The sequence below is a fragment of the Nyctibius grandis genome, chromosome 4, assembly GCF_013368605.1.
Source record: "Nyctibius grandis isolate bNycGra1 chromosome 4, bNycGra1.pri, whole genome shotgun sequence".
In the NCBI taxonomy this organism is placed as follows: domain Eukaryota; kingdom Metazoa; phylum Chordata; class Aves; order Nyctibiiformes; family Nyctibiidae; genus Nyctibius; species Nyctibius grandis.
Window position 1 is genome coordinate 1790362 of NC_090661.1, and position 12062 is coordinate 1802423.

General features: G+C 70.2%; 1 protein-coding gene across 8 annotated transcripts; it reads right to left on the reverse strand.

Annotated features, from left to right (window-relative positions):
• Window positions 1-23: 23 nt before the first annotated feature.
• SSH3 (slingshot protein phosphatase 3) lies at window positions 24-11719 on the reverse strand. 8 transcript variants are annotated; one of them, XR_011048147.1, is made up of 16 exons: window positions 11653-11719; window positions 10558-10595; window positions 10199-10358; window positions 8993-9111; window positions 8853-8924; window positions 8653-8718; window positions 7787-7969; window positions 7053-7146; window positions 6853-6981; window positions 6734-6780; window positions 5727-5873; window positions 4268-4468; window positions 3725-3971; window positions 1969-2346; window positions 1739-1845; window positions 979-1053 (listed from the first exon to the last, which is right to left on the reverse strand). XR_011048147.1 is itself a non-coding variant. In XM_068400133.1 (14 exons), exons 1-14 carry the CDS (start codon window positions 11701-11703, stop codon window positions 3384-3386), a joined length of 1818 nt encoding a protein of 605 aa, XP_068256234.1. In that variant the 5' UTR covers window positions 11704-11719; the 3' UTR covers window positions 3156-3383. The 8 variants fall into 8 exon arrangements, 3 of the variants coding, with proteins under 3 accessions (XP_068256235.1, XP_068256234.1, XP_068256233.1); XM_068400133.1 differs by lacking the exons at window positions 979-1053; window positions 1739-1845; window positions 1969-2346 and adding an exon at window positions 3156-3647; XR_011048148.1 differs by lacking the exons at window positions 1739-1845; window positions 1969-2346; window positions 8653-8718; ... (3 more) ...; window positions 10558-10595; window positions 11653-11719 and adding exons at window positions 24-336; window positions 494-854 and having other exon boundaries at window positions 943-1053; window positions 7787-8482.
• Window positions 11720-12062: the final 343 nt, after the last annotated feature.

Genomic DNA, 12062 nt, shown 5'->3' on the forward strand with positions numbered 1-12062 from the left:
AGAGCCAGGCGGGTTGTCCACTCACACAGGGTTTAATGCCACCCCACGGTGCCCCCACACAATGCCCTCTGCCCCAGAGATCCTCTTGCCCCACAGATCCACAGCAGGGTCCAGGTTGCCACAGCCCTGGGAGGGGAGAGACGGGGTGGGCAGGATGGTGCCCAGTCAGGGGACCCCACCTGTAGGGAGGGAAGAGGGGCAGGAAGGTCTGCCACCCCCCCCCCAGTGGCACCGGGGACTCCAGCTCCAGGGGGAGGGCGAGCGGTGGCACCTCCTCGGCGGCTCCTCTTCAGGCTGGCACCTGGGACAGGGGCTGCCCAGCGGGGCTGGGGACACCTGGGGAGGGGGAGAGGGTGGGCACTGTGTGGTAGAGGGGCACAGACCGCACTGCCCAGCCCCCTCCAGCCAGGGGGGTCTGCAGCCTACGTGTGACAGAGAGGGGACACGAGAAGGGACGTGGGATGCCCCACAGCCAGCACCCAGCACCACTTACCCCTGAGCGAGTCCAGGGTGCCCATGAAACCCTCCCCGAAGCCGGGGTGCAGCTGGCCGAGGTGGGCTGGGTCACCTCTGCGTTGCCCTGGTGAGCTGCGGGGTGGCCAGGAGTCAGGCAGCGTGCGGTGGGCATGGCCACCGTGCCCCGCGGGCAGAGGGGCTGGCACTGTCCCCCTCCCCATAGGGGTTGTTGCTGTAGAAGATGGTGTCAGCCAAGTCCAAGATCAGCCTTTCCAGGTCGTGCAGGGGCTTGAGCTCCGTGGGGCAGCTGCCCTCTGCCTCGCTGCTGGCCACCGGACCCTGCCGGGCACCGGGGACCCCCTGGCAGGCAACGCTGCTGCTTCATCCTCCACCTGCACCTGGAGAAAACCACAGAGGAGCCATGACACGAGTCGCTGCCCCTTGGGACCGTGGGTGGGGGGGTCCAGGTGTCCCCTGTGTCCTTACCTGCATGCACGGGTACATCCCCTACTTGTGGTACTCCTGGGTGACAGCCTGGATGTGGCACTTGCCTGTCCCCAGCGTCACAAAGTTGCAGGTGGGATTTCTCCTCCGTGGCTGTGGGGAGAAGAGGGATGATTTCGCTGGGCCGTGTCACCCTGGCAGGCACCAGAGCCACCTATTTCTAGGTGACCACCCTGAGAGTCCCCTATAACACTGAGGTGACTGAGGTCGTAACAGCAAAACCATCAAATTTGGGGATGGGTGAAACAAAACTGGGACCCGTGGAGAGAGAGTGGTTAGGAGCAGGGTGTTAGGGTGGGGAAGGGAAGGTGGAAGGGTAGCAAAAAGGGCCCAGAAATGGAAAAAAAAATGGAGAATAAGGTATAAAGTCAGGTAAAGGTCAGCACGGGGGGGGATCTTCTGATATTGGGGGTGCTGTCGACCTGCAGAGCCAGGTCTGGCAGCCACAGGCCACCACCCCGGGCCACTGGGACACCGACAGGACCTTCCCCCCCTGGGCAATGGGGAGGGAAGAGCGATAGAGCCTGTCAGTCCTGGGGGATTCATAGGATGAAGAGGCATAATCATAACTTAATAATAGGATGTGCTTGTTAATTATTTAAGTTATTGATTACTTAATTTATTAGCTCTCCAGCAGTTTGTTGCTTAATCAATAAAATGAATCCGTTATATCCCAAGCCTGTAATTGAGCGGCCGGAGAGCCGGGCCCGGCAGTGACCCAGGCCAAGTCCTGGTGGGACAGGGTGGGGGGGCCACCTGCAGCACTGGGCCCACTCACACTGCAGGTTCTGAGCCCTCCAGTTCACCTTCTTCAGCTGGATCTTGTCCTGCTGTAGGAGCTTTAGGCCCTTGAATGTCTTCCACTTGGGGGACGTGATTTGCCCGCTGGGAACGGAGGCATTTAGGGTGCAGAGCCCCAAAAGGTAAAAGCCCTGCACCCAGCCAGCCCAGCGTTGCACCCAGGAGGAGGGAGGTAGAGTGTCGGGAGAGGGAGGTAGTCAAACCCACCTGAAGAGCACCCAAAGTCATGGGGGTGGTGATCAAGAAGACACCCAACGCCTGCAGGGTGCCCTGCACAGTGCTGTGGCCCCTCGCTCCATTCCATGTCCCCCCCCTCCATCAAGGGGGTCTGAAGAGCCTGGCAGCACTTCTCCACCCTGGGGCCCAAGTTGCTGCTGTGCCTGGCTCCTCTGCTGTGCCTGGCTCCTCTGCTGTGGTCACCCCGTGCTGTCCTTCCCACAGACGTGACTGGTGGGGCAGGGCACAGGTCAGGGTGCCGTCAGAGCCCAGCGGTGCACGGCTCTTCCTGGTGGGCCATGAGCCAGCGGGGGCTCTGGCCACACTCCAGCAGCTCTCTAGGTGCAGAGTCCCAACGTGGTGGGTGCCCTGGTTGGGGAGAGAACACTCTGGGACGGCTCCCCCCAGAGCAACAGCCCCAGAGCAGGCCCCAGGCAGGACGCCCATCCTCAACACAGGCCCTCACACTCAAGAGGTGACATTGCAACCTTGTAGCTCCCCGTGGGGCTCCACGTTGGCTCAGGCAGCCCGGTCTGGAGCGTTCCTCCTGCCTGCCCTCACCTGCGGCCCACGGCCGAGCACTCAAAGGGCTCGCTGAGGGAGGCGGCCATGCTGGGGGGGGTCTGCCAGGGGCCCTCATCCACCGTGCTGAAGCCGTAGGCCCCGACGGGGCCTGCCCCGCCGCTACGGCCGCAGCGGGCTGCCGGCTCCCTGCCCCGCTCCACTCCTCCGCTGCCGGGCCCCGGGCCCCGGGCCCCGGCCCCGGTCTGGCGGCGCGGCCCAGGCCGCTGGGCGAAGCCTGCGCCCGGCTGCCATAGCAACCAGGAAGGAGCCCCGCACGCATGCGCAGGGCCCCGCGCAAGGCACGCTGGGGGCTGTAGTTCCCGCCCACGGCGCATGCGCAGTCCCACACCCGCCGCACAAGATGGCGGCGGAGCCCCGCGCTGCCGGTGCGCGGCGACACGGCGGGCAGCGGGGCTCCGGTAGCCCCGCCCCGGGCTGTCCCCGGTCCCGGCGGGCAGGAGGCCGCAGTGGGCGGCCCTATAGCCTACGTGTTCACTCTGGCCCCTACTGACGGCAAGGAGGGCACAGTCCCGGTGCCCCCCGCCGGGCGGGGCCTCGCAGGGGGTCCCACGCGTGTCCCCTCCGCCCCCCGGGCAGGACCCACGCCAGGGGCAGCCGGTTCCACTCTTTATTCACAGTGACAGCGCGGTGAGGGGTGGCAGCGGAGCCCGGTGTGTGTCTGGGGGGATGAGGCAGGGCCACCTCCGCCCCCCGGAGTGCAGGCAGCGCGTGTGGGGGCGGGCCGGCTCCCTGGCCACGCCTCCAGCAGGCCTAGGCTCCGCCCCTTCCCCGTAGTGCCATGGCAGCGGGGGGGGGGCTCTGCCCCATAACCCCCCCCCGGCTTAGGGGGCAGGGGGCGGGGTGGGAGGGAGCTGGGGGGCGGGGTCAGAGGGGAGGGCGGGGCAGGAGGCGGGGTCAGAAGGGGAGAAAGGGGCGGGGTCACAGGTGGGGAGGGGGGCGTGGCCATCCGTGGGGGCGTGGTCCCAGGCGGGGGCGGGGCCTCCATCCAGGCTGGCCTGGCGCACCACGCGGCGGGGCCGGGAGGAGGGCCGTGCCCCCGGCGGGGGGACCCCCGCCCCCCCCGGCGCCTCGGTGGCCTCGAACACCTGGAGGGGACAGCGGGGGCTCAGCCAGCACCGTGGCCCCCCCCCGGCCCGGCGCCCCCCCCCAGCCCCACACTCACCTCCGCGGCGAGGGGCTCCCCCGGCAGCGCGGGGGGCTCGGGGCTCTCCAGCTGGCTGATGCTCCGCATGACGGCGCAGAGGGAGATGCGGGGGCGCCGGGAGGCCCCCAGCAGCCCCGGGCCGGCCCCCTCCTCAGGGGGCTGCGGGGACGGGGACAGGCCACCCTCGTCCCCCGGCGCGGCCTCCGGGCCCTCCTCGGGCTGGGCCGCCTGCTCCGCCCGTGGCTCCCACAGGCTGCTGTGCCGGCTGCCACACACCCGCCGTCAGCGGCTGGCCCCGCCCCGCGCCGGAGGACACGCCCCTTTCGGGGCGGGGCTCACACAGGCTCCGCCCCGTGGGCGGAGCATCGAGGGGCACCAGGCTCCACCCCCCGCCAGGGCGTGGCCACGGAAGCTCCACCCACAGGGGGCGTGGCCATGGCAGGCTCCACCCACCCCGCCCAAGAAGCCCTGGCCAATGCAGACCCTGCCCCGCCCCAGGGGGGTGTGGTCACACCAGGCCCCTCCCACCCAGGGGGCGTGTCCCGCCCCGGCCCCGCCCACCTGGCCTGCAGGATGCCCTGGTAGAAGTCGAGCTGGCGCATGAAGCCGGGGTTGGGCAGGACGCCGGGGCGGCAGCGCCGCACGTGCCGCAGCGCCCGCTCCAGGGGCCACCCGAACTCCTTCATGGCGTACGCCAGCACCGTGGCGGCCGAGCGGCTCAGCCCCATGCGGCAGTGCACCAGCGCCCGGCCCCCGCCGGCCCTGCGGCACCCGTGTGTGTCACCGGGGGGCCCTGCCACCAGGGCTCCCCATGGCCCCAGAGCTCCCCATGTCCCTGGGGACCCCATGCCCCAGGGCTCTCTGTGTCCCCAGGGTTATCCATGTCCCCAGGGCTCCTCATGTCCCCAGTGCTCCCAGAGCTCCCCGTGTCCCCAGAGCTCCCCGTGTCCCCAGAGCTCCCTGTGTCCCCAGGACTCCCCATATCCCCAGGGTTCCCCATGTCCCCAAGGACCCCATGCCCCAGGGCTCCCCATGTCCCCAGAGCTCCCCATGTCCCCAGGGTTATCCGTGTCCCCAGGGCTCCCCATGTCCCCAGGGCTCCCCGTGTCGCCAGAGCTCCCATTGTCCCCAGGGTTCCCTGTGTCCCCAAGGACCCCATGCCCCAGGGCTCCCCGTGTCCCCAGCGCTCCCCATGTCCCCGGGGACCCCATGCCCCAGGGCTCCCCGTGTCCCCAGAGCTCCCTGTGTCCCCAGGGTTATCCATGTCCCCAGAGCTCCCCATGTCCCCAGAGCTCCCCATGTCCCCAGGGCTCCCCGTGTCCCCAAGGACCCCATGCCCCAGGGTTATCCACGTCCCCAGGGCTCCCCGTGTCCCCAGGGCTCCCCGTGTCCCCAGAGCTCCCAGTGCCCCCAGGGCTCCCCATGTCCCCAGGGCTCCCCATGTCCCCAGGGCTCCCAGTGCCCCCAGAGCTCCCTCTGTCCCCAGAGCTCCCCGTGTCCCCAGGACTCCCCATATCCCCAGGGTTCCCCGTGTCCCCAAGGACCCCATGTCCCCAGGGCTCCCCGTGTCCCCAGGGTTATCCGTGTCCCCAGGGCTCCCCACGTCCCCAGGGCTCCCTGTGTCCCCAGAGCTCCCCGTGTCTCCAAGGTCCCCATGCCCCAGGGCTCCCTGTGTCCCCAGGGCTCCCCGTGTCCCCAGAGCTCCCCATGTCCCCAGGGACCCTGTGCCCCAAGGACCCCATGCCCCAAGGCTCCCTGAGTCCCCAGGGTTATCCATGTCCCCAGGGCTCCCCATGTCCCCAGGGCTCCCAGTGCCCCGATGCCCCCCCAGCACCCCAGTCATCAAGACACCCCCCCCCCCATACCCCCCTGCCTCCCCAGGTACCCCCACCCATGTCCCCCCCTCTCCAGCCTGCCCCTGGCTCCAGCCCCTCCATGCCCCCCATACCCTGTGTCCCCCTCGTGTGCCCCCCACCCCGCGGTGTCCCCACGCCCCCGGAGCTGCCCTGGCCCCACTGACCGGACGCGGGAGAGGAAGAGGAAGGTGTCGTTCCAGTGGGGCAGGAGCTGGGCCGTCTCCTCGTCGTCCACCCGCACGTTCATGTAGGTGAACAGCGCCGGGAAGAAGTTGTCGATCTCCCGCGCCACGTTCAGGATGTGGGTGACCCTGCGGTGCCACGGGCAGGGGGCACAGCTGGCACGTGGGGCTGAGGCTCTGCCCACGCTCTGTGGGGTCCCCCACAGTGCCCAATGCCCACCCACCCCGCCAGGTGTCCCACGATGACCCCACGCCCACCCTGCTGGGTGTTCTACAAAGACCCCATGCCCACACCCATGGGTGTCCCACAATAACCCCATACCCACCCCACCAGACCATCTCGTGATGACCTCATACCTGCACCACCGTGACCCTCCGTGATGACCCTGTGCCCACCCCACCATAACACCTCATGACGACCCCATATCCACCCTGCTGGGGCACCTCATGATGACCCTGCACCCACTCCACCACGACACCCCACGATGGCGCCATGCCTATCCCACTGGGACACCTCAGATGACCCCATGCCACCCTGCCATGACACCTCATGATGGCCCCATGCCCACGCCACCATGACACCTCAAATGACCCTACGCCCAACTGACAATAACACCTCAGATGACCCCATGTACATCCCACCATGACACCCCAGATGGCTCTGTGCCACCCCACTGTGCCACCCCATGATGGCCCCATGCCCACCCCACCATTACACCCCAGAAGATCCTATGCCCAACTGACCGTGACACCCCCGATGGCCCCATGCCCACCCCACCACGACACCCCAGATGGCCCCATGCCCACACCACCGTGACGCCCCATGACGGCCCCATGCCCATCCCACCACGACAACTCAGATGACCCTATACCCAACTGACCCTGACACCCCATGGTGGCCCCATGCCCACCCCACCATGGCACCCCAGATGGCCCCATGCCCACCCCACCATGACACCCCAGATGACCCCACGCCACTCCACGCTCACCGGTTCTGCTGCAGCTCCTCCAGGTTGGCCGCGTTCCACTCGGAGCCCTGCGTGGTGCCAGCGGTGAGGGTTGGGGCCAGCCCTGCCCGCCCCCCCTGCCCACCCACCCCGCTGCCCACCAGGTAGAGGTGCGGGAAGACGCGGGACGGCCGGTCCATCTGCGCCAGCACCAGCAGCATCTCGTTGTCGATGAAGTCCTTGTGCTGGGCCAGGCTGTGCCCCGTGCGCCGCTCCAGCTCCTCCCGCACCTGGGCACGGCCGCGGGGTGACAGGTGGCCCCGGCCCTGCCCGTCCCCCCGCCCGCCCCGGTGGCACCCACCTCCTTGGAGGTGACGCTCTCCAGGTCCGCGCTGGCCATCACGTCCCGCAGCAGTGCCCGCACCGCCTGCTCCGACAGCCCGGGCGCCGCCGGCCTGGCACCGCCGCACCGCGTCACCCGCCCACGCCCACACCCCGCCCCCCTGCAAGCCCCGCCCCCTCAGACTGGAAGCTCCACCCACTTCCTTTAAGCTCCACCCCTCATCCAATCCCCACCCTCTCCATTGGCCACATCCCTGAGCCCAGGCCCCGCCCCTCAGCACAAGCCCCTCCTTCCTCGCAGTGCCCCGCCCTCACAGCCCCGCCCCATTGGCCCACCCTCATAGCCCCGCCCACACAGCCCCACCCCATTGGCCCATCCTCATTGCCCTGCCCTCACAGCCCCGCCCCATTGGCCCACCTCACAGCCCCACCCCATTGGCCCACCCTCATAGCCCCGCCCACACAGCCCCGCCCCATTGGCCCACCTCACAGCCCTGCCCTATTGGCCCACCCTCATAGCCCCGCCCACACAGCCCCGCCCCATTGGCCCACCCTAATAGCCCCGCCCACACAGCCCCGCCCCATTGGCCCACCCTCACAGCCCCGCCCCCTCCCCACAAGCCCCGCCCCATTGCCCCACCCTCACAGCCCCGCCCCTCCCCACAAGCCCCTCCCCCTCCCCACAAGCCCCGCCCCTCCCCGCCCCAGGAGCGGCTCCCATTGGCTGCGGGCCGGGGGGGGGGCGGGCCGTACCGGGGGCGCGGGGGCGAGGCGGGCCGCACGGACTCGAGGCCGGCCATGGCGAGCCACTCGTTGAGGCAGCTCTGGTCGGAGGCGGGCGCGTAGCCGCGGGCCCAGGCCAGCGCGGGCCCCCCGGGGATGTGCCCCCCGCGCGACGCCGCCTCGCAGGCACGGTGCAGCTCCTGCAGCACGGCCCTGCCCCGGGGCGCCCACCGTGTCCCCCCCGCTCTGGGTGCCCCGCAGGGTGTGGGTGCCACCTCCCCTCGCCCAGGTGTGCGTGTGCCCAAACCCTTGCCATGACCACGGTGGTGCCCCTGTGTCCGTGTCCTGGCTGTGCCCACGGTGGTGCCCACAACCTCCATGCCCACCGTGGTGGCCACTTCAACCCTGGCCACGATGGTGCCCACAGCCCCTGTGCCCACAGCAGTGCCCATATCCTCCATGGCCATGGTGGCACCTACATCCCCCATGCCCACAGTGGTGCCCACATCCCCCATGCCCACGGCAATGCCCACATCCCCTGTGCCCACGGTGGCACCTATATCCCTCATGCCCATGATGGCACCCACATTGCCCGTGTCCATGGTGGTGCCCATGTCCCCCATGGCTGTGGTGGCACCCACATCCCCCATGCCCACAGTGGTGCCCACACCCTCCATGCTCCCACCAGTGCCCATGTCCCCCATGCCCATGGCAGTGCCCCACATCCCCTGTGCCTATGGTGGTGCCCACGTCTCCCATGCCCATGGTGCTACCCACGTCCCCTGTACCCATGGTGGTGCCCACGTCCCCCATGCCCACAGACACCCCCACGCCCCCCGTGCCCACGGTGGTGCCCACGCCCCCCGTGCCCACGGACACGCCCGCCGCTCGCTCACCACATGGTCTGGACCGAGATGGGCTTGAAGATGCGGGTCTGCCCCCCTGACGTCACGCTGAACCCCCTGGGCACCACGGAGAGATGTGTGGGTCAGGGTGGGCACCCCAGCCCCGCCCCCTCCCCACAGGCCCCACCCACTCCCACAGGCCCCACCCCCACAGGCCCCTCCCCTCCCCAGAAGCCCCGCCCACCCCTTACCCATCGCCGTCGAGGAAGACCTGGGTGTCGCTCCAGAGGGGCAGCACCATGCCCAGGGTGCAGCGGGCGGCCCTGGGGCGGGCAGAGGTCAGGGGGTGCAGCCGCCCCCCCCCGTACCCCGCACCCCCTGCCCCGCTCACCCCTCGTGGGCGAAGTCCACCCCCAGCAGCGCCGTCTGCCCCTCGGCCCCCGCCTCCTCGGGCCGCACCACCAGCAGGTACCGCACCCGCCGCGGCCGCGCCGACTCCAGCCGCACCGCCTGGGGGGGGGGGCGTGAGGGCTCTGGCCCCCAGTGCCCCCCCCAGTGCCCCCCAGTGCCCCCCCAGTGCCCCCAGTGCCCCCAGCTCCTGGGGAGCAGCAGCAAGCACACTGGGGGGCAGGCTGGGCTGTACCCCATCCCATTCCGTCCCCATCCCATCTTCATCCCCATCCCATCCCGTCCTGTCCCGTCCCCATCCATATCCCATTCCCATCCCTGTCCCCATCCCAATCCCATCCCATCCCATCCTGCCCCATCCCATCCCCACCGTGTCCCTATCCATATCCCGTTCCCATCCCCTTCCTGTCCCCATCCCCGTCTCCATCCCCATTCTCTCCCATCCCAATCCCGTCCTGTCCCATCGCATCCCCATCCTCTCCCGCTCCCGTCCCCATCCCCATTCTGTTCCAGTCCCATCCTGTCCTATCCCATCGTGTCTTGTCCTGTCCCATCCCATCCGCACCCTGTCCCCAACCTCTTCCCATCCCATCCACCCCATCCATCCCATCCCATCCTGTCCCATCCCATCCCCACCCCTGTCCCCATTCTCATCCCATCCCATCCATCCCATCCCATCCCCATCCCTGTCCCCATCCCTATCCCCATCCCCTTCCCATTCCATCCCATCCCATCCCATCCTGTCCCATTCCATCCGCACCTTGTACCCAATCTCATCCCATCCATCCCATCCCCATCCTTGTCCCCATCCCTGTCCCCATCCCTGTCCCCATCCCCTTCCCATTCCATCCTGTCCCATCCCATCCCCACCCTGTCCCCATCCTCATCCCATCCCATCCATCTCATCCCCATCCTTGTCCCCATCCCTGTCCCCATCCCTATCCCCATCCCCTTCTCATCCCATCCCATCCCATCCCATCTGTCCCATCCCATGCCCATCCCTGCCCCAACGTGTCCCCATCCCTATCCCCATCCCCTTCCCATTCCATCCCATCCCCACCCTGTCCCCATCCTCATCCCATCCCATCCCCATCCCTGTCCCCATCCCCTTCCCATTCCATCTCTTCCACTGTCCCCATCCCATCCTGTCCCCGTCCCCGTCCCGTCCCCGGGGGTGCCCGTGCCCTACCAGCCGGATGGCATCCTGGGGCCGCAGCAGCTGCATCATGAGCTGGAGGTGCTGCTCCTGCCGCCCCGGGGCCTGCCCGGGGGGTGCAGCCGGGGGGGGCTCGGCCGCCTCCTCGGCGGGCAGCAGCAGGGCGGCCCCCCTGACCAGGACAAAGCTCTGCCTGGGGGACACGAGGGCCCTGAGCGGGACGGGGGGGCCCAGCCCGCAGCAGGACCCAGACCTCACGGCTGGGGTCCCCCCAGAGCGCTCCCCCGAGGAGCTGGGGCACCATGGGGGGGGAAATGCCCCTCAGGGGGCAGCTGTGTCCCCTCCCCACCACGGTGACCCGTGTCCCCTGTCCCCTCGGAGCCCCTCCTCACCGCCGCTGCAGCTGCCCGCGTCTGGGTGCATCTTCCTTCTGCGAAGGCCAGGGAGTGGGGGGCGATGCCCCCCGGGGGAGTGTGACCCCCAGGGCACAGACCATGCCCAGGGTGCCCGGCCAGCACCCCCGGCACGTCCCGCCTGGGCACCGCGGGTTGGGGACACCCTGCCAAAGTCACCCCCCCCCCAGCAGCACGGGGCATTGGCAGGGCCCCAGGGGGAGCGTGGGGGCCCTGGGAGGGTCCCACTGGGGAGGCAGAGCCCTGGGATGTCAGGGGGGGGGTCCTGTCCCCGTGTCCCCCCCACCCCGGCTGGGTGCTGCCCGGCGGGGAAGTGCTCGCAGGAGGAGCCCTGGGCTGGGCACCCTGATAAGGCCCAGTGGTTACTGGAATAGGGGCACTGGGACAGCGAAGATACTGGGAGCACTGGGGACAGTGGGAACAACTCGGGACGACCGCCCCCCCCCACCGAAATAACTACGGGGCAACCCCCAGCCGGGAGCGGAGGGGACCCCAACACGTGCTGGGGGCAACTGGGCTCCCAGTAACCTCCCACCGGGAGCGACTGGAGCAGCCTTTACCCCCGGGACAGCCCGTACCCACCCGCCGGGACCCCCCGGGGCAGCCTTTACCCCCGGGACAGCCCGTACCCCCCCCGCCGGGACCCCCCGGGACAGCCCGTACCCCCCCCGCCAGGATCCCCCGGAGCAGCCTTTACCCCCGGGACAGCCCGTACCCCCCCGGGGCAGCCTTTACCCCCGGGACAGCCCATAACCTCCGCCGGGACCCCCCGGGACAGCCCGTACCCCCCCGCCAGGACCCCCCGGAGCAGCCTTTACCCCCGGGACAGCCCGTACCCCCCCGCCGGGACCCCCCGGAGCAGCCTTTACCCCCGGGACAGCCCGTACCCCCCCGCCGGGACCCCGCCGGGGGCAGCCGCTCTTCCCACCGGAGCGCCCGGGCGAGCCGGGACCGCCCGCCCGCCCCCGCCCGTCCCGGCAGCACCCGGAGCCCCGGGGCCGGAGCTGCTGCCGCGGTGCCCCCGGCCCGTCCCGGTGCCCGGTGCCCTGTGCCCGGTGCCCGTCCCGCACTCACCGCGGGGCCCCCGGCCGCCCCCGCCGCCCGCCGCACCGTGACCAGCGCCATGCCCCGCCGCGCCGCCCCCCCCCCGCCCCGCACCAGGAAGCGCCGCCGCCACCGCCCCGCCCGGACGGGAGCTGGCACGGCCCCGGGCACGGCACGGCACGGCACGGCCTGCAGCGGCCCCCTCCGCCCCCAGCACCACCCCACCGGGAACCCCCACACCACCCGCCCCGGGAGCGGGACCTCCCCGACGGGTCCGGGACCCCCCCGGTGCTTCCCCGGGACCCCCCAGGGTCACCCCGCAGCACCTGGGACCCCCCCCGAGGGTCCCCAGCACCCAGGACCCCCCTCCCCAGGTCCCCAGCAGGTGGGACCCCCCCGAGGGTCCCCAGCACCTGGGACCCCCCACCCTGTAGTCCACT